The sequence below is a fragment of the Anas platyrhynchos genome, chromosome 6, assembly GCF_047663525.1.
Source record: "Anas platyrhynchos isolate ZD024472 breed Pekin duck chromosome 6, IASCAAS_PekinDuck_T2T, whole genome shotgun sequence".
NCBI lineage: Eukaryota > Metazoa > Chordata > Aves > Anseriformes > Anatidae > Anas > Anas platyrhynchos.
The window spans coordinates 5,243,120-5,264,474 of record NC_092592.1 but is presented as its reverse complement, the minus strand read 5'-3'; the positions used below and the strand labels follow the sequence as shown (position 1 = coordinate 5,264,474).

Sequence of the window (21,355 nt, the reverse complement as noted above, 5' to 3'; positions counted from 1 at the left end):
GTGCAGCCTCCTAAGAGTACAGCAATCTGTTATCTGCCATGTGCTCAGAACTGCTGCTGGATGCCTGATGCTCTTAAAAAATTAAATTTGTTAATTAGGAGTCAAAATTTAAAGGAGGGAGAAAAAGGTCTTCGAGTTAGAAACTCCACATTTACATTGGTGGTGTTGAGGAAAAAATATTTCATAGAGGTGTATGGCATAGATGTATAGAGAAAAATTCACAGAATGTATGTGTGTATTTATGTGTGTATGTGTATATATGATTCCGTGATACCTATATATACAGAGACACAATTTAGCAAACAGTTGTCATATGATGAGGGACAAATTAAATTACTGCACATGGGTTTGGGCAGTAATCTGTCTCCTGGGGTAGCTACTGACTTTCAAAAAGCGGTTTCTAATCATTCCACTTCAAAGGTGAACAGTAATAGCATCATTTATCAGAAAAGTGGTCTTTTTTTTGTTGAATCTTATAGCCTGCTATTCTGTGGTGAGGATTTGGCCTGGCAGTATTTGTCCTGCTCTCATGGCTGCTTCAAGATACAGGAACCCAGGAGCTCAGGGGACTTAGTGAGGCATTCATACTATCAGCAAAGTGCTTTCTGCCTCTCAGCTGCTACACTGCGCTATGCCTAGACCTAAAATGACTCAACATCTTAGACACTTAATCCATATTTTTGTTTCTTCGTATGCTTTTAGTAATACTGCTAAGCTGTGAGATGCCAGAGGTCATGCTGTTACTAACAGCTTTGGCTTTCTGAGCCCTGCTCTGTTCAGGTTTGTGGTCTCAGCTCCCCAGCTGAGGGAAAGTCAGGTAATGAAACCAGAATAAAGTGGGACGAGACACGAGAGAACAGTAGGTGGGTACAGCTTTCTGATACACACACAAGGAGTGAACATACCTTACTCTTTTAGAAAAAAATGTGGTGTGGGCTGTGCTGTCAGGTAGGTAAGAGACTGCTGCTGAATGGTATCCTTTACTGTTGTCTTCATCCAGCCCCGGCAATTAATGCTCACCCATTGCTACCTTTTTGCCTGCTTTCTTTGAGAGCCACAGGGCTCAGAATCACTGTAGCTTAATTCTTACCTCCTTCCGTCTGCGTGGTCCTGTGCCAGAGCCTTGTGGCCTGAGCACGGAGCCCTGAGGACATACCTGGGCAGCACAGGCCAGGCGCAGTGGGGTTTCTGCGGGCTTGCAGCTGCACTCCGGCTCTGACGGCCTCGGCTTTAACCAGGTCAGAGAGTATCCTGGGAGCTCTGGACCAAGGCACTACTTGCTGATGATGAGTGGAAGCTGTTAGACGTGGATAAGGTCTCATCTGGTGTCTCTTCTGATGAGAAACTTCTTTTCTTAGACTCATAAGGTGACAGGTACTGAAGTAATAACAGGAGTTTGTCCATGGGTACGAGAGACCTACAAGAGCCGAAGTATTAAAGCACCTATTTTAGATTGCAAAATCAGGGCACTGTCTTCAAGCAGTAACATGGATATCTCGAGCATAGTTGTAAAATCTTTACAACTTAATCACAACACCTCATGTATTTCCTTTGTGTGTATGTTTGCATGCAGAACACGGTACGTAGCGTTGTTTGGTTTGGGATTAATGTCACGATGTGATACCTCAAGGGAAACTTTACTTCAAAGCTGAAAAGAGAAATCTCGGTTGTATGTTTAGCAAGTTGGGTTTCAGAAATGTGGTGGGTGGAAGTGGAAGATGATTTGCAGTGAAACAGCATTTCTCCGTATATCCTCTTAGCTGATTACATGTGTGCTAATCTCCTGGAACCCGAGAAGCTGAATTTCCACCAACTGCAGGTGTGTGGGGGCTCCTGCTGTTATTATCAACTATTTAGGTATTCCCAGTTGAGAGGAACCTTCATGATTAGAGGGAGTAAGGAAATGATGTTATTAACGGCATACTGTTTGTTGTACAATTAGGCTACATGTACACATTATGCAATGTTTTATCCTTATAGTAACAGGATTGGGTTTTGTTCTTTTTGTGACTTATGAATAAAATGCATTGTTAAACTAAATCTTTCAGACTTGTTCAAACCTCAGTGTCTTTTTTACAGGTACTCCCGAGGATTATCCACAGTATTTCCATATGAATCTCACAACAGCTGAACTCACGCTCCTGAAACCAATAAACAGAGATTTGCACCAGAAGTTTGACTTGGTTATTAAGGTAATTTTGACTGAATTCTTATTTCCATATGCTTTTGAAAACTGCTTAGTAGCAAAAAGCACTAGAGAAAATGTGGTAGAATCCTGCTTGTCTTTCCTGGATTATTTTTTTAAACCATCAGGCGTCAGTTACCACCGTCATAAGGGAGGAGGATGTGAAGTACTTTTGAAAAGGGAAAGAGTCATGTTAGATGCGTTCTCAAGACAACTGAGTTAATAAAAAACAAGCATACATGTGGTATCCCGCTTTTTACTAACTCAGTTGTCTTATGAACGCATTAATAATGTATTTCGTGTTTTCTCCAGTTCACATTCCATGTTGGAGAATCTCATAGATACAGATAATTTTCTGATACTGAATATGGGAGTAAGGATAACAGAAGTCATCTCACAACCTTGTAGCAATTAGGTGGTTTTTTTTTTTTTTGGTTTAGGGATCATTAAGAACAAGGAAGCTTTTGAAAAACACCCAGCACTGATCTCATTCAGCTTCCATTGCTGTAAAAAAGCATAAACCACTGCAGTGGAGTTGGTCTTTTCAGATCCTGCCACTGATGAGGAAAGTCGGCGTCATTTTTTGTATACACCACTCTCCTTATTTTTGTAGTCTGACTTGGTAACTGCCTGCAGTTCTTAGCTGATCCTGGTGATCAAAGCACATACCAGTTAGCTGTGAAGAACGTGTCTCGATAGATGGTCTCAAAACAAATCTTCGTCTGGTTGCTGAGCCCCAATTTTGCAAGCAAAGAATAATTTCCGTGTTCAGTGCTTTTTTTGCTGATGTAACATTTAAGAGGAAAAGAATCAGAGGTGGTGATATGAATGTTTAATTGCTTAACATGTTAAATGCAGAAAATTAAGGATTTTACTTAGAGCAAAATTGTACAAAGATACGAGGTTTGCTGCAGGAACTGTCAAAATCAGCTCAGTAAAGGTGATTTCTAATGACTGCACACCGTCAGGCCAAGATGTTTGTCATCATTCTTTAGGAAGAATCAGAGTATTAATTTTTTTTATTTATTTTTTTCTCTTCAGAGAGGAAACAATAATCACTGTTTCAATCATTTGAGTACCGGGGGGAGCAATTGTGCATGTTTCTGCTGTTGAAATAAGGAGGGATGAAGGAGCATAGACAAACATGGTGTGACAGAGCAACCCGGGTCCCTTGCCCTTGTGTGGCCATGCAAAAGCAGTGTCTGGCTGCTGCCTTTGCAACTTGAAGGATTTTTTGAGTTGTCTCTGAGCATTTATTAAGCACAGAAGAGCTGGGGACAGAGATTTGTGGGCACATCTCAGGGCAGCAGTTTGTCTGGGAAGGTGGTAAAAATAAGTCTATTGATGGACAGATCCTTTCTGTCTTTTCTGAGGAATGTGTGATTACAGAATGACAGAAGAGAAATAACAGCGCACCTTACAGGCATTTTGAATAACTCTGCACCTTTTTAAAAGTCTGTTGTACTCGTGCATCCAAGTACAAAGCTTCGTATATGCTTAGAGTAAAATAATTTGCAATTTGACTCTTGTATAATAATGTGCTTTTCTGCTTTCCTCCTGTCGTGCAGCTCTGTTGTCACTGGGACAGATGAGGAAACGTAAGGTTTATAAAACCAAATATGCTAAGTTACGGGTTTCATACCCTGTAACAGTTTGTTGTGTGGTGGTGGTGGTGTGAAAATTCTGCAGACTTATACAGTAGCACAATGCATCAGTCAAAAAATCACATACACTGGTCTGGTACCACATTCGGTGTGCGTAAATAGCAAGCTCCATTGTTAATGGAAATTTTTATAGTCATTATTAGGTTCATATTGCTGTGTTATATGTGCAGTCAAGGGGATAATAAGGAAAATTACCAGTCTGTAAGAGTGATAATGTGCCACCTGCTAAAATAATAAAAGTTTTAGTGCTACGTTTTTCAGGGACCTTTTGAACTGGTTTAACATCTCAGATTTGTACCAAATCCAATCATCACATTCTTGTGTTGTGTATTCTGAAGTATGCATTTCTCGCAGTGTTGTTGAAGCTGGTTCTCTTTTATCTGGCAGGGGATGCAGGGGCTGAAGGGGAGGTTCCACGTGTGATACTTCTCTTTAAACTGAAAATACGCTGTTTTTGCAGGGCTCGCTAAATGTAATTTTTAAAATACTCCCTCTGATGTTGACAAAGCATTTTTTTTCTTCCAAAATAATAAAGAAAAAAGTGAAAAGAAAGAGACAGTTAAGTCAATAAATGACTATTAGAATGCGTGAAGCAAGATGGACAGGAAATTGGTATGCTCATCTGTGGCATCAAAACTGCATTGCTGATGATTGCTTAATCCTCAAATAGGAAGACAAGTGAAAAAGCTAAACTTTTAAAAAGGAAAGCTCTTTTTCAGCCTCCCTTCCGTCTCCAGAAGGCATTTTAGAATAAGGTAGAAAAAATGTTGACCCTGCTGGGAAATTCCCATCAATTCTATTCATTGCAAAGCAATGAGGCCTTTACAAAATAATTTGTACTTTTTGTGTATGCCATTTGAATTTCCATATGGCAACTTCAACGCTGTCACAAGAAGCATGTAAACTTAGAGCCTTTAAATTAAAGGGCTTTCCAGTGTTGTTAATATTGCAACTAAAATTGTAGCATATATGAGACTCCCTTACTGCAAAATGCATAAGCCTGTGAATGCAGCCTTGCTTAAACATCTGCTGGGATTCTCAATGAAATAATAAACCAGTCAAAACTACATTTCCTTAGCATTGTTGCTGTAGCTGCTGTCATCCTCCTGGAGGTCAATAATTTGTAACAAGAAGATACATTGATGGTTTATTCTAAAGTAGTGTTAACTTCACATTTGACACCTATTTGCCTTTAGAAGAGGAGGTAGCTGCTTGGAGGGAAAGTTTGATCATCTTTCTGGAAAAAACATGACCACTGAGGTATTCCAAGGATAAACAAAAAGTCCTAGCTTTTATTTATTTATTTTACAGGCTGTTTTGAAGCATGAGAAATTTTTTTTACAGCTCCAGAAAAAAATATACCCTAGATAACTGCAAATGTCTTTCCATACAGAAAATATGTGCATTTTTGTGTAAATAGTTTTGAGTTGTGTTTTTGAGTCCTGGCAGATCTATATGTCAGATGAGTGTTTCCCCTGCAACAAAAAAGTAAATTAAAGGCTGATAAAGTATATATATATATTTTATTTAGATAAATTTATTTGTTTTGCAAAAATTGATTTTCTTTTTTTAATGGCACTGGAGATGTTTGTACTGATGGCTAAAATACCGTGGGTATTATCACATGAGATGGGAAGACAGAGGGATGTTTTGTTAATCTCATGTGGACACCTGGGTACTGCAGGTATTAAATTTATAACGTAGTTTGAGAGTAGGTTTTCATGTCATCTGTACAGCTCTCAAGCCATTACCTGATTGCATTTGTGTCGCTGGGAAGCATTCGTGTAAATTAGACATCTCAGTAAAAACTGCAATTAGATTTTAAAAATAAAATAAAGTTGGAGGAGTGGGGAATAAGCTTCCCAGTCTCAAGTCGCATTTGTAGCTTGATATTTACGGTAAGACTTTTCCTTGATTTTGGGAGTTTTACAGCTCTTAGGGAGTAGGCCTTGCAAAAGAACTGTTTTGTATCACAGTTGCATGGTTTCTGGTGCCTTCCCAGCACTGCTGGTAATAGCCACCGTGCAGCAGCTGGGCAGAAGGTTTTGAAGAATATCCCTGCAGGATGTTTTCCAGATTTTACATACCTATCTCAAAACGTGTTTTCCCCAGCTGGTGTTTCAATCAGACTGGCATTAACCTCGTGGCAGATAATACCATAGAAACAATTCTGTATTGGTTTTGCATTTCCTCGTTGCTTGTTGGTAACGGAAGGTCAACGTGGTGTGTCAAGAGCTGAACAGACTGTTAGAAATTCCAGCACTACAAGAAAATTGGTTCGGGGTCCAGTTTTTAGAAGGCTTTATTTATTTATTTATTTATTTATTTATTTATTTATTTATTTATTTTTCTCCCAAATGGGTGGTGGCATTTCTATCGGCTGTGGCTAGGCACAGGAGATTTGGGTAAGATGTACTTGCTCAGGAGGCGTGTGGAGAGGCTGAGCCCTGCTCGAAGTCAAACCAAATTCCACCTTAATGACCACGGGTGGAGCTTGGCAGCAAATAGCAGCTTCCTCTTGGGAGCTTCCCTGCCTGTTTCTTTTCTCAGTGCTGTCAAGGCTGTTGTGGGCATGTTGCATTTTACGTAAGAAGGATCAGGCACAGATTCAGCAACGGTCTTAGGACAAAACAGTGGACAAATGTGTGCTCGAAAGGCACATGAAGTTCTGCAAAGCTAGAACCAGCATGAAACAAGTCAGGAAAGATTCATGCTGGCCTTATACACAAAATGAGGGGTTCTGGCCTCACTCGGGAATGAGCTGTTGGCGTTGTGATAACTGAGTGTGAAGGTTGGCTCAGTGATCTGTGGCTGTCCAGCAAGAGCAAGTTGAATGTTAGAAATTAATACGAAAAATGGAGAAGAGAACAGAGGAGGATCACTGTGGTACAGTATGGATCCAGGCTGTGTGTGTAACTGGTCTCTGTCACAAACAGGACAGAGCAGAACTGAAGCAGTTCTGAACCAGGGCAGGGGGAAGACAGACGTATGAAATATACCCTCACAGTCCTGAGAGCAGAGAGGAATCAATAGTTCCCTCCTTGTGCAGTGCTGTTGTTAAACAGCAGACTGCTGTTAAAGAAATTGTGCCAAGTGTATGGGTTTTGTGACTTCAGTCCATAATTCTGACTTTTTTTCACCTCTTCAAAAACGTCATATATGCAATGTTAGGTAGTTTTTGTAATAATGTCAGCCTCCAGCTCTTCTCATTCTACTTTGATCTCTTGACTCCGTGTATTTTGTTGACCTTTAGTTGTTATTTTTGTTCTGGGTGGATCTCACTGTCCCTCTTTTCCAGTGCATCAAAAATAATGGAATTTCCTGCACTTAAAAGGATGTATGCTTATTCTTCTTTGTTTTTCTAAATTTTACAAGGGCAGTAAATAGAAATTTCAGCAGGAGGACTAAAGGCTTCCTTATTTGGTTTAATCAGTGTGATGAATGAATTATGGCTATACATGTATACATATAAGTATGAAGACTTCTCAGTTTGAACTACGTGCGAGGGCTGATGCTGATGAGAACTTTAAGAAACAGAGAAAAATGAACCTTCACGGTGTTTGCTATTGAACCAATCTCTAGAAAGTAACCTATGTGGGGGAAAACCCACGTCCTCCTAAATAATGACTTGCATTTTTTTCTCCCAAATTTCTCTCAGTGCAAAGTGGAAAATAAAATATAGCCCACGTGATAAGTGTGGTTTTCCAAAAATGTATTGGCCTTGTTCTGGAACCGCTTTGTTTTTGTCTTTCTCTTTTGAAATGCAACAGAAGATAGTCTCCTCTGTGGTTCTGACACAATGTTAGAGGCATCAGCTATAATGGGAAACAGGGTGATTGCTCTGCCTCAAAATAGATTGTGAACTGAACAAATGAGAGTGGTTTTGTACTCATGGCGACAGATTAGAAAAAGAATGGAAGAAATTTTTTTTCATTAAATAGTTGCTCAATCCACTTCCTGACAACGATGAAATCTACAAAATCATTAGTTTGGCTGAACTGCTGTGCATCTCCTGTAGGTATTAAGTACAATAACTGCTTTTTAAATTGGCTTTTCGAATGTTCATCCCTTCTGTGAACTCGGTATTCAATTACTTCTTGTTGCTTATCGCTGTTACACAAGTGTACCTAGTCCAAAAAAATCTGGAAATTTCTGTTCTGTTTAAGGCGTCCTTTTTATCAGTCTTGTGAGCAATAAAGCGATGAGAGTTCTTGCAGAAAAGAAAACCTGAGTGCAGGGTTAGCAATTGTGATTAAGGAAAAGTGAAAAAAAAAAATGCAGGAAAAGTCTTCTTCAAAACCTTTCCTATATATCAATAAAATTCTTCTTCATATCATGGAGAAGGCAGTCTTCTCCCAGCATTGGCACATATGCATTGAAAATACATGTTTGTTCCTGTTTGGCAGCATCTCAGCATGGTAAATGTTTTTCCTTGCATTTAGAGCATTAAATCACAGATACACATTAGACAAGACCAGCAACTGTGAGTGAAGATTGACCCTTAAATTATGTGTCATTATGCACAGAGCAACAGAAATATTAAAATCCATAAATGGTAAGCTCTGTAATGGTTTTCATTTATAGAAGTAGCTGCATTTCCTCTCTGCAGTAAACAGGCTTTTTTTCTTTTTCTTTTTTTATTCCATCCATCACTTACAATTTGAAATAATGACTTTGTAGTTGGCATTTTCTTTTATTATAGGGAAGGAGAAGGTTTTATTTTGTGGAAAGATGGTCAGCAGTAAGTATTACTGTTCATTGCACTTACAGCATTGTAGTCTGATACTGAAGTCTCTTACCCTTGACACATGAAATAGAAATGTATGTTTTGGGTTTTTTTAAGCATGCTGTCTAGACACATTATGTGCCAATATCATTTCACTGCCACATGACAAGCTTCACTGACAGTAAAGTCAAATTTATTCTATGTTCTGAAGATACTTGGTACTGCTTGTCCTCAAGCCAATTTTTAATCCATTTCAGTAGTTCTTTCCTTACGCTGTCCTTTCTGACCTTGTACATTAATCCAGCATGTGATGTACAATCCTAATGCTTACCCTATATAGAGAGATAAATTATGTTCCTAGTTTTACCTTTATTTCTCAGTTCAGTCATATACTTAAAAGAAAAAGTTTTCCAGACCTGACCTTCCTTCTCTGTATCTATACTGACGGCTCCTTTTTCAGTTACATTGGTTTAAATGCTATATAACATTTCCATCTTCTTCACAGCTTGAAGTTAAGTTTGAGTGTCTGAAGTTCCTGGGCTCTTCCCTTGTTCTTGTGTTAAATATAAATTGCGAAGTGGCCTGCCTGCTTTTCTCCAGGACTACACCTCTTTCAGCAAGCTATCGCATGCGTTTGCCAGAGACTTTTCCTTCTTTTGCTGTATCTAGTGAAATGCTAGGGTATAACCAGCGGCAGGGAAAGCTCAGAGGATTTTGGTGGTCTTTGGAAAGGAGATGAGCACAAGATTTGGAAGGGATTACGGCAAGTGAATTTGATGATGTGCTTCTCGTTGTGAGAAGGTACGTGGACCAAAAAAATGACCCAGCTTACAGGACGCACACAGATGGCAGCCGAGCCAGCAGTGCTGCTTTCTTTGGTCTCTACTGCGGTCTCTGGTAGCCTGCTGGGGGTACTCTCTCTGTTGTTCAGGTTGGTGGTGTCTAGTGGTAAAGCATGGTTTAGTTCATTTTCAGGCTGCCTAAATGGATGCATCAGTTCTAAAACCAGTATTGCCTTCCAATAGCACAAGAACATTGCTTGTTTACTTTCAGAAAAGCCAAAGGTTGATTTTCAGATATATTGTGATTCTTCTTCAAATATAGTTTTTTTTTGTTTGTTTGTTTGTTTGCTATACATGGACACTTAAATAGGATGCAGTGGCAATTTTTTTAGCATAAAATTGTATGCATGATGGTGCAGATATTATGTAAGTTTCTTTTCGGTCTTAACCTCGAAAGTTGGATGTCGGTGTATAGATATCGTTATCACTGAATCAGAAAAAATAAGACATAGTGTTAATGTATGCAATTATTTCCAAGTAAGCCATGATTTTTGCTTTTTTTTTTTTTTAATCACTCTAGATATAGGTTGAAAATTTTAAGTTATATTTATCTATCAAAGAAATTTTCCATCTGCTGGTGTGTATTTTGTAAGTGGTAACAAAATTAAGTTCAAGTACATCATTTTAAATTATTCATGCATTTCCAATGCTGTGTCCTGCAGAGAAAATAAAAAAATAAAAAAAAGAAAAGGAAAAAATAAAAAAAGCATGATTCGATCACAGTTCTGAAGAAACAATATCCAGAAGCTAACCTGGTTGGTGTAGATATAACAGGTTTAGGCTACAGACGTACAAAGGAAATAATGTCTAAAATTGGTTTTGTTGAATAAAAAATATTAAATTGATCAGGGAATTAAGAGAATTGTGATAGTAAGGAACAAATTACTTTGGGACCTGACTGCATTTAGAAAAGCTTTATGGGGAAAAAAAAAAAAAAAAAAAAGACTGGTGGCTCTGATTTCAGCGAAGCTTTTGGTCATACAGCATATGAAAAAGTTCATTTTAGAGGACAGATTGTTGTGGGCTTTAAGAAAAATTCATAGGGCTGACATTAATGTTAAGTAGATTATATCCCTATTATAATTTCTTCTTGTAGTTTTTCGCTTTTCTATGTCCCAGATGTTACTGTCCCAGTTACTTGTTAGATGGTGGTAACTTACCTTTTTTGGGTCAGGAGGTCCATGATATGTTATATTCTTATCTTAGCCAGTATTTTCAGTCTTAGCATCATGGTGGCAAACAGAGAGGCAACTGTGATTTTTTTTTTCTAATTTTGGAAAAACATGCTCTTCTGCAGTTGCACGTGCCAGATGACAACAAATCAAGAACAACAGAACAACAAAGGGATATGGGAATATCCTGTGCTGCTGCTTCGAATGTGCTCATGTTACCTGCTGCCATTTTTATTTTTATTTTTTATTTTCCAGGTGTAAAGATTGCATGTGATACAGTGGGCATTTTCAAGGGGAAATTGTAGAGAGGTGTTCAGGCCTGATAAGGGTTGTATATGAATGGAAGACGACAGAATTCTAAATCTGAGTTTCACAAAGGTTGAGTTTTGCACTGAGGAAGGAATGATCCTTGTGAAACAGGATTTAGAGCAACAAAAACGAGATCCCAGTCTGCTCCCAGCACTGTTTCTGTAATTTCTCAAATTGGTATTTAAATGCAAGCCTTTATAACTCATCTTGCTGTATAATGTCTAGAGGGGAGATGCTTCAAGGTAACCCCTCCAAAATTTTATTCTAACCAGATATCCTGAAGAACCCATTCACCTTTCCTCTCCTCCTGCAAAGAAATCGCATCCCTTCAGGACCTATGTCTGTTCTGTCCAAATGCGAGGTGATGGGCAAACCTTTTCTGTTGACCAGAGGAGATTTTTCAGAGAAATGGTGAATAAATACTGAAATAACTCATCTCGTCATGGACACTGTTCAAATACTTGATAGGCCTTCACAGCTTCTTCTCGGGTTAGTTGCTGCTATATGTATAGGCTATATGAAATGCTGCTGTTAAATAGCTAACAAAACGTGCTTCCCGTGTCAGTCCTTTTATTCAACCCCACCTGCAGTTTACCTGCAGGGGTGGATCACGCTGAGCCTGAACGTTGCCACCTGCAGCAGCATTCATCAGCACTGTGTCCTCATCGAGACCTGCAGATCTGCTCCCTCTGGGGGAAACATCCACCTGCCTTTGCTTTCCTCAAGTCTCCGAGAGCTTCTCTGCCATCAGTTTGCAGGTCTGGCTTCTCGTACATGTAACCCATCACCCCAGGGAAAGAAATGTTCCCTGTGTCCCAGCTGCTGCCAAGATGCCAAGTGCATGCCTGTCCCCATGCAGCACTTTGCCTCAGCTCCAGCTGCTCTTCCCCTTGTTGGGATCAAAAAGTTGGAGAGCTTGAAAAGCGTGGTGGGCAGGGCCTGGGGCCGAGCAGGTAGGGCAGTATTTCCTCTGTGCTACTTCTGTCTTGGTAGGGGGTGCCAGGGATGAAGCTGAAGTAGGTTTTAGCTGGGTTGGAAGAGTTGGCAGACATCTTCCTAGGAGGTCAAGGCTGTGAAATAGCACTGCTCAGAAATAACAGCTGAGGCGGAGAGGCTGCATAAGCCTGGGCTGCTGGCTGGAGAGGCTGCGGGTATGGAAGACGGGCCAGCGAGGTAAAACAGAATCAAAGCTGGAAGAGAAATGGTAACTTCTGTATGGCAGATCAAATAAGGCTGGGCAACATGCGTCTGGCTGGATACGTGAGCCATAACCGCCTGGATCTATTTAGTTATTTCTATTTAGGCTTTTAAAATTCACTGGGCAGATCAGTTCCCCGGTCCTGTGGAGGAGCAGCAACGTGGAAGCATCTCAGATAAACTGCAGGCTGTTCAGTATCCATGCCTTTTATGGCAGATTTTCTGGATTGAGTGTGCTTGGAGGGTTATACAGAGATACAGTGCAGAAGTCATATCCTTGTGAATCCACAGAGAAGTAGGAACCCTGAGTGTAAGCAAAGGTGACGCTGTTTTCTGTCAGATGCTCCTCTGGGGCAAAGCTGTACTGGGAGATGGCACTGACCCTGGGTGGCATGGGATGGAGAAGATGGACCCTTCCAGCCCTGCAGAATGCAGATAGCTGGCAGAGTCGCCTTTCCCTGCTCCGTTCCTCTGCAGCTGGGTGCCCGCAGCACATCTGGGTGCCCCCTGCCTGCCAACCCCCCCCCAGGTACTTGGCTTTCCTCCAGTGGCAGCGAGCACAGGGAGCAGAGGTGGTACAGCAGGAGCACCCTAAAATCTTGCCTATGCATTAGTCTCCATCTGGAGGTTGTTCTGTTGCCAGAGGCAGTTTATCTAAACAGATCCCTGCTACCTCGACAAGAAAGCCAACTCTGTTTTTTGATGTTCCTGCAGATTCAGGGAGTCTATAGGAGTGCATTAATTTCCCTTTTCTTCTTGGGAACTGCTTCATCTAATGCTTTGAATAAGCAAACCTTGTTGTACAGAACACCCATGGTACCTAGCAAATACATACTACATAAGTGTATCTAAACATTTTTGACTCGAGTTATTTAACAATTTTCACATTTTGTCCTTCTATTTTTTTTTCTTTTGTTTATCTAAAGCATCTAAAGAAAAGGGGGGGAAAAGTAACTATTAGAGACAATTATTACTTTAACTGTTGTTTGAAGTTGAATATTTGTAACTAGCATTTTACAAACTTCTTTTTCTGTTCTCCATTTGCTTTGTTGGACTACCATTATATATAAAGCCCCAAAGGAAAACAATTGGTTATCCATGCTTTCCAGTGGCTTGAAACAATTCCTCTGAAAGAGGCCCTGTAAGGAAACCATCCATTTGTTTTCCCTTTCAGAAGTGAGCTAAGTCTTTTCAAAGAGGGGAAACTTTTATTTGATCTTCTGCTCTTACGAATATCAGGGCTGATTTTTTAACCTGTAACTATGTACCATAAGGATCAGAAAGTGGATATTTTTCTCTATGGAGTTTGTGTTATGTACTTTGTGTTGTTCAGAGCAGTTCCAGTATAAGGTGTTATCACTAATCTGTAGAAGCAAGTCTAAATGAGGGTTCAGCAAGTAGGTATGTCTGATTAGAAAAGTGGTGGCTTGCAGAAATATTATGAAACTACTGAGAAAACATTAAATAATATATACTGAGAGTTGAGTGGGGATTCATCACTTCCTTTTTTTTGTTTAAGACACAGCCTGCTGGTGCTGCAAATAATGTTTGTTGCTGGTTTCAAGCGATATGAAGGGGGCTGTGACTTTCTGAAGGGATTAGCTGCCAAATTCTGCCCAGTTCTCTTATGAATGTTGGCCTCCCCACGACTTTGACCAGCGTACCCAATCTGGTGAACAAAAAGGAAAGCACCCACAAAGCTTAAATGCTTTTCAGTTGGAGTGCCTACTGAGGAAGGAATCCTTTTATTTGTGGTTTTGGACTTGAGGCCCTAAAATCTGGGGAGCCTGCATCCTTCTTCGTATTTAACCACACGTGTTTCAGAGCGCTATCCCTTACTTCAGACAGGCCTGTAGTACTGGCTGGTGATGTGGTGGTCAGGTGCGGATTTCCTCTTAAGCCAGGACAGGGTCTGTGCTCACATAGGCTTTAATGCAAGGTCCTTACTTCAATGACTGAAGCTGGTAAGAGGAATGGGACCATCTGTTCTTTGTATTTACCTTTTTTTAGCTTCTCTTTAAGGTAGTGGCAAATAGCATACCAGTCCGTTTTAAAGAAACCTGCTGCAGTTAAACTTTTTACTGTGAAGAGCCCTATTTTTTTATGAAGTGGAATGGAGTATTAAGTGGTGTTCAGCAGTAGGTCTACTTAAAAAATAACAGAATCAGATCCACATGCATTTGTTGCTTCTATTGCAGACTTTCTGAGATTTTCTCTTGCTTACAGGATATTATCTTAGGCAAAACCTATCAATTTTAAGACATGTTTCAAGTTTCATCATGTACTAACTACATCAGTTACTAGAGAACTTCCCAGAAATTTTGTTGACTTTATTTTTTTACATTTGAAGTTAATTTTAAATCAGTGGGGAATGAGTTTCAAACTATATCTCAGTTCGGTAAGTTATGGTCAGCATTAAGAGTCACTTAGTCGGTCTCCGATGTCATCACTGTTGGATTTGGAATATGTTGCTGTTAACTGTTGCTTGCCCAGGATTTCCACAGGGATGCTTGAGTGCTGCTCTGTTGAAGGAAATCCCATGAAATTAGAATGTTTTTAATTAGTTGCTAGTAGAACCAGTATATGTGTGATTCTCTTAGAGTGAGCAGTGTGAAGACAGAGTTTCTCAGCTAATGAACGTAAAATCTCTGCAACAAGAAGTAGGGTTAGCAATAAATGAGGTACTGTTCTGTCTCTTTGGACACACTTTTACTCCTGAGAATTTCACTGCATTGTGGCCTTCCCACATCTGCAGAAAGGTACAGCACACTCCCGTCGCCGTCTTGGGCTCTGTGTACTTACAGATGTCAGAAATAAAGCCATAGAAATGCAATACTGACAGTCCCTGACTGTTGCCTTTCTGCAGGAATGTGTTACTATAATTAAGATTGGTTTGCCTTAGGTAAAATGAAGAACAAATTACTCCATGTATTCTACTTTCCATGTTTGTTTACTTTAAGTGGTCATTGGTGGTCAATAAAAAAAAACAAAACTACGCATTCATAGTGGATTAGCATGCACTGGAAGGAGCATTTAGTGCTTTCATGTTTAGGAAGTTTGAAAATGAATAGATCAGGTGAAGCTGTCAGTGACTAACACTTGGTAGGGGAGACGTGGCTATTGGAAAGTCACAGCTATTAATTGAAAGGAAGTATTTTGCTTGACATTCAGAAATAGCCACAAATAAAACGAAAATTCCACTTCCCTGTCATTAGAAAGAAGGCTGTTTGAGGGGGAGAAAGTGTCGTATCCAGGGCAGTGTGCTATTCCAGGAGTCTGTAGCAAGTACTGTATGTCCACGGCTACTGAGTTGTCTTTTGGTTTAACTCTGATGCTGATAGTGGAGGTGGAGGTTACGTTGTACAATCACCAGTTCCTGTTTTTTTTCTTACTGTATAGATTTTCCCAAACACCTAATACCAATACTTTAAGGAATCATTTTGCACGTATTCTATAGCTTTTGATTTTCATTTTGACTGCTTTAAAGGTTAGTATGACTGAAACTCTTCTTGCTCTTACAGCCCAGCTAATTTGTGTTTGGTATTTCTTTCTTTTCATGACACAAAGTTTTCATGGTGGGGTGATGTGTAGGATGTTACTCATTTGTGTAATTGGACTGTAGTTCTTAAAAATAAGCCAATGCCAACTAGTAACTGTTCATAGTTTTATTTGGCTGAGACCCTTAGACAAATGAGTTTGTTTTTTAGGCTGAACAAGACAACGGTCATCCTCTTCCTGCCTTTGCCAATTTGCATATTGAAGTCCTTGATGAGAACAATCAGAAGCCGTACTTTACAAAGTCTACGTACGAGGGCTTTATCCTTGAATCCTCCCCAGTGGGAACAACGATCTCTGATAGCCAGAATCTGACTTCTCCATTACAAATCACAGTGTTGGACAATGATGTGGAGGAGGTATGTTTCTCTTTCTTATGTACCTTCATACTGGTGTTTTTGTTTTTAGAGTTTTATTTTTTTCATATTTTTTATGGAGACAAAGCTCTTTCAATCCAGATTAAAAAAAAATCACTAACTGTGTGTATTTTTTTTTCATTATGAGTTCAGAAGGATTTTAAAGTGTTGCTGAACTGAAAAACAAACAAACTGTTTTTGCCCAGGTTTACCTAACTGTGTACTGTTAAAATTAGTGGATGTATTGCGTGAGTAGGGAAAAAAAATTACATTTTGTGAGATGAATGGATGTGTCACAGGGTATGGGAAAATACGAGAGAGAAGCTCAAAATGGAAGGAATAGGTCATTTGGACGAACCAGAAGGAGAGGAACAGGAGAAAAGGAGGCCAGAAGTTCATTCTGTTATTTTCTGTGCCCATATTTTGATACCAACATTTCTCATGGTACAAATGGAACGTATCTGAAAAAGCAATAACCAAGTAATAGTCATACCGAGTCTACATAGCTAAGTTTTCTTCTGGTCTCACCGAGGTTACTGCTATTGTGTGTTTTTTCCATTGGTATTTCTTTTTCCTCCATACACTGTTTCTCCAGCAGTCACCTTTACTCTTCTTGTTTGTTTCTGTTCTTTTGTTCTCTTGCTGTTTTCAGGTACCTAATGAAAGCTAAGTTCTACACATGGGGTTTTTAGCAAAATAGTATATGCTACTACACTTTAATAGAGCTCTTGACCTGATGTTCTGCAAGCCATCTTCTGTTCTTGAAGTTTCACAGTTGATACAGGCATATTGGTTAGTTTTGAGGAATGCAAGGGGCCAGTTTCACTAAAAGATGCTTTCTATAGCCTTGTCTTCCATCAAGTAATTCGCTGTCCTAAAAAACTGTTTTAAAGCCCAAAGTAATGTAGAATATCTCCTATCTATCCATTAAAATATCTCACTCAATTCATGGTCAATCACAAAAATCACTTGGGAGGCAAGCAGAAATAGCTGCTGGAGATGGATGTCAGGGGCTGGAACAAGCACATGTGGCATCAACAGCTGGCATTACAAACAACTTCTGCTGTGTGTGAATTACTCTTCTGCAGCAGTGCTTTTGTTAAAATCAAAGCAGTTCTCTTGTTTGACCAAAAATGTGGTATTTTGTAGGTAGCTTCAGAAGGCTTTATTAAAGGCTATGGTCTTTATGTGCGTTACAAAATATGAGGCCATTTTTAGATGCCTTTTGCCTAAGCAAATTGCTATTTTGTCTTAACACACGCCTTCATCAAAGTGCTGGTAAAAACCCTTTGGTTCAGATATGCCTGGGTGTAGAGACAATTCTGGTCGTCTCCCTAAAAGGCTCTTTGTTACAGGAGTCTGGAATTTTAGGGCACCATTTATGCCCACCATGTAACAAACCTATGACTGTTATAACTTCTGAAAACTGTAAAGAGAGACTACTCATCACCTGAAGGGTGTGGAAGGCTGAAACAGAGCAAGTTTGTCTGTGGGGCTGCTGGACTTGCACATCAGATGGGTATGGAACAAAACACAGAGCAGGGATTTTGGCAAGCTGCAGAGCTGGTTGGGATCCATTCTGCCTGGGTTGCCTCACTGCTGGCTTGGGAGGTAGACGGCCGAAAATGGTACAGAAATCTGGCTGTTCCTCCTCTCACGGTGTGCTGCTGGCTGTTATCTGTCAGCAAGTCCACCGCTGGTCCTGGAGCTGTGAGATACCTGCCTCAAGGCTTTGTAGCTGCAGTGGCCTAAGAAAATCCCACTGTGTGTACGATTCCACGGGGGTAAGTGAAGTCATCTGGCATGGCACGATGAGGGACTGAATCAGTGGTGCTTGAAATAATTCAAAACTGTTTTAATTGAAAAGAGTTCAGCGTCTGAGTTCAGACGCTTGAATTTATTTGGCATTTTTGCACATCTATGTTTGTTCTGGATGTTCCTGGTAGATAACATTGTTACACTCTACAGGAATGGGAGAAAGACTTTGATGCCCATTACCTCCAGAGCTTTTTTAGGTTAGTGATTAACAGTGCTCTAATTAACCTAACTTTATTCTGGTGGTTGCACAGTTCTAACCACAAGGCGTTTAAGGCAGGTTTGATGACAGAAAGTTCTGTGATGTAGTTGTGTACTACATTGTACAAGAGATTGAAAATTAAGATGATTTTGAATTTTTAAATGCTGAGTTTGGACTGCCTGTTCGAATGGGTCTGTAAGCACCAGGTTCTTAGTGTAACACATGATGTTTTTATACTCCCTAACTAAAAATATTTAATCTCAATGTTATTGATGATGTCAGTTATGGTGAATGACTTGAGTTTCCAGGGGGTTCACTGAAATTTTTCACAAGCAGTTTGATGTCAGGGCTCCGTGTTCTATCATTGTGCCTTCTCCATAGCACATCAACGTGCTCCCATGAAGTTATCGCAATATTTGGATATTTAATAGGGTGGTTTGTGTGTGCTATGAATTTCAACTTGGATGTGGCACAAATATTTATATTTTTAATTGTATTGCTATTAATAATAATAATAAAAGATCTATCCTTTCTAGAGCAGAGATTTCAGTTGGGAGCGTTAACCTAATTTAAGTAATCTATGTCAAGTTTATCGTTCTTGAACACAAGCTGCTTTATGCAGTTTATTAAAAGATGCTAAATATTCCCATATCTCAGTGTTAGTAGACCTGAAACTTCATATTTGTAGGAAATGACCATTCAAGAGCCCAAACATATTTCATAGTGAACTTATGTGGTGGATTTGCACTGATGCTAAGCTCCAGCATGTTTTTCTCTCACTCTTCAACAGAACAGCAGGAGAAAACATGAAAAGAAAGTTTATGGGTTGAGATAAGGACAGGGACAAACGCCCCCCACTTACCATCACAGGCAAAGCAGGTGCGGCATAGGGAGATTCATGTAATTTATTGCCTATAGCTAGTGTCAGACTAGAGCAGTGAGAACTAAAAGCAAACTAAAAACATCTTCTCAGTGAGGAACCTTTTCCTAATATCCATAAGTTAATGAAAATCTGGTTAATGCACATGACACCAAATGCAGTATAGCCATAAGTCTCCTAGCCTAGGGTGTTTGTTAATTATTGAATAAGTTTAATATTTCAGTGTTTTGTGATGAGTAACTACCAAAGCTTCCTGGACTACGAAATGATGTGGCATAAGGTGCTTTTGCAGCCTCCTACTGTGTGGTGGACAGTTTGGGACAACTTGCTAAAGCTATTGCATAATAAATACCTGGTTCTGCTCGTTTGTGTTCATTCGCTGCAAATAGACTAACCTGATAGAATATTTCTAATGCAAATTGAATTACAAATGAAATTTAAAAGGAAGCAAGGTCTTTTGCTCAACCATTCAGGTGCCCATGTGCCTCTCCATAGCATGGCAAAACTGGCATTTGCAGATGTGAATCCTTGAATTCACTGGATCGTCTGCATTTATTTCTTTGGCTGCTTAAGTTCCCTCTTTTGTCCCTTTCAGATAGTAATGTTTTCTATTTTTGCCAGAAATAAAGTTTTCTTCATTGTTCATTTTTAGGGTGGTAGAGAAGTAAACAAACAACCCAAACAGATTCTGTGGGGGGAATTTGAGGGATTCTGACTGGGAGAAGCCGTTCAGACAAGTGGAAAAATGTCACAAGGCTCTAAGGTGTATTGACGCGTTTTTGATGTGTTTGATGGAGCTGTGTCTCTTCACAGTGCCGGCTGGCTGGGCTGTAGGTGGTGAGTAAACAGATGGAAAGAGTGATGACTGGAAGAGCTTGCTTAAATGAAGACACATAGGGTAGAAAGATTAAAAAATATATATACAGTATAAGTTTTTTTTTTTTTAATAACTGGTTTATAATAGCACATTTATAAACCTTGCCAAATTCACCTCTTAGAAATTAGGAATGTAAAAGATGATGTGAACTTCGTTTCTCACAGGCTTTCCTTGGTTATCTGTGGTTGGTTTGTGGTCTGCTTTGTTACAGTGAAATTATCTGGAAAGGTTTAACATCACAGGCTAAAGATTAGCTAGTTAACCAATACTGCATTGTGTACTGCAATACATTATAGTGCAACCTTCCTGCGTTTGTTTTAAAAGAAAAAAAAATGCATCTCAAGAAAAAACAAGAGTCAATCACAGGAAAGGAAAGCTTACTTGGATAGAATTTCTGAAATACAGTCTTAGATTTGAAAGAGGAAAACTTAATTCATAACAACAAACTTTTCTGAATGATGAGAAATTGCCAGCATTCTTTAAAGAGTGGAATGTAATAATGTAGAAAAGTCAATTGTCTGCAAAACTGTCATCCCAGCAGGTTGTGGAGATCGGTGAGCCTGATCCATACCTCTCACCATCATCAATTAGCAGTCCTGCAGTTCCCAATGCCCTACATTGATTTGTTTATATCATGGATTTCTCTTTTGCTCCCCTCCTGGACTTTCAGGCGCTCGGGCTGTGCTGCTCTTGTCCTGCTGCCTTGGCTCAATGTGGCGTGGCAGCGAGGCTGAGGAGTGAGGATTCCTTGTGCCAGGCTCAGCCCCGCTCACCTGGACATGCAGCAGGGAAGTGAATTTTAGCTTACGATTGCTCCCATGTACAAGTCAGGACCGATCACCACCACATACACAATGTAATTTTGAAACTGCCACCCTCAGCCCCTCAGAAGTGAGGACAACATGGTGAAGATTCCTGGTCCTGCTGAGATGCAAGACCTTGCGCCAGAGGAGATGGGCTGCAGCATTGGATGGCTCTGTACCTGCTAGGCCACTTCTCTTAGGAAGGGATAAGAAGGAATCAGACGGTAACTCAGGGTGGGTTAGTAAGTGCAGGTAAAGCTTATTAATTTCTGCGGGTCTTCGTGTTCTGATGGCTTCATTGTATTGGAGTAAATTAATGCACTTAGTAAATTGGGAATGCTGATGAGAAGTTGACAAAAATCCTCTGCATGCTTGTGCATGTTTGTCTCCAATAGTGGCACTGACTAAACATAATGTATTCAGTCTTCTCATTGACAAATCAGCAGAGATTATATTTTGTATTAAAGCAATTCTCTACCCTCAGTTAAAAGTGTGAAGACAACGGTCATCTTAACTGTATATCTTAGGCCGAAAAAAACAACCTGGATTCTAAATTCTCAGATTCTATAATTCCCTGTGGAATTACAATACGGTGCTGCTATAAACCTTCAAAAAATTAATTCGTAGATGTGACATTGCAAACAGACCTTTAACTAGAGCAGCACTGCCAAGCGCTGATATAATTAAGTAGTCTGTTTAAATGGCATAAATTAAATTAAACCACATGAGTACCTTAAGACCTAAGTAAACCGAAGCCAAGATGAGGAATTTA

At 39.8% G+C, this 21,355-nt stretch overlaps 1 protein-coding gene across 17 annotated transcripts in view; it reads left to right on the top strand.

The window, feature by feature from the left end:
* Nucleotides 1-21,355, top strand: part of PCDH15 (protocadherin related 15) — an 805,380-nt gene that overhangs the window by 598,224 nt on the left and 185,801 nt on the right. For 16 of the 17 annotated variants that reach the window (XM_072040299.1, XM_072040297.1, XM_072040296.1 and 13 more), the window contains 2 exons: nucleotides 2,080-2,192; nucleotides 15,803-16,009. In XM_072040299.1, coding sequence (XP_071896400.1) covers nucleotides 2,080-2,192; nucleotides 15,803-16,009 — 320 coding nt within the window. The remainder of the gene's footprint in view (nucleotides 1-2,079; nucleotides 2,193-15,802; nucleotides 16,010-21,355) is intronic. The other variant, XM_072040292.1, reaches the window with a different exon arrangement.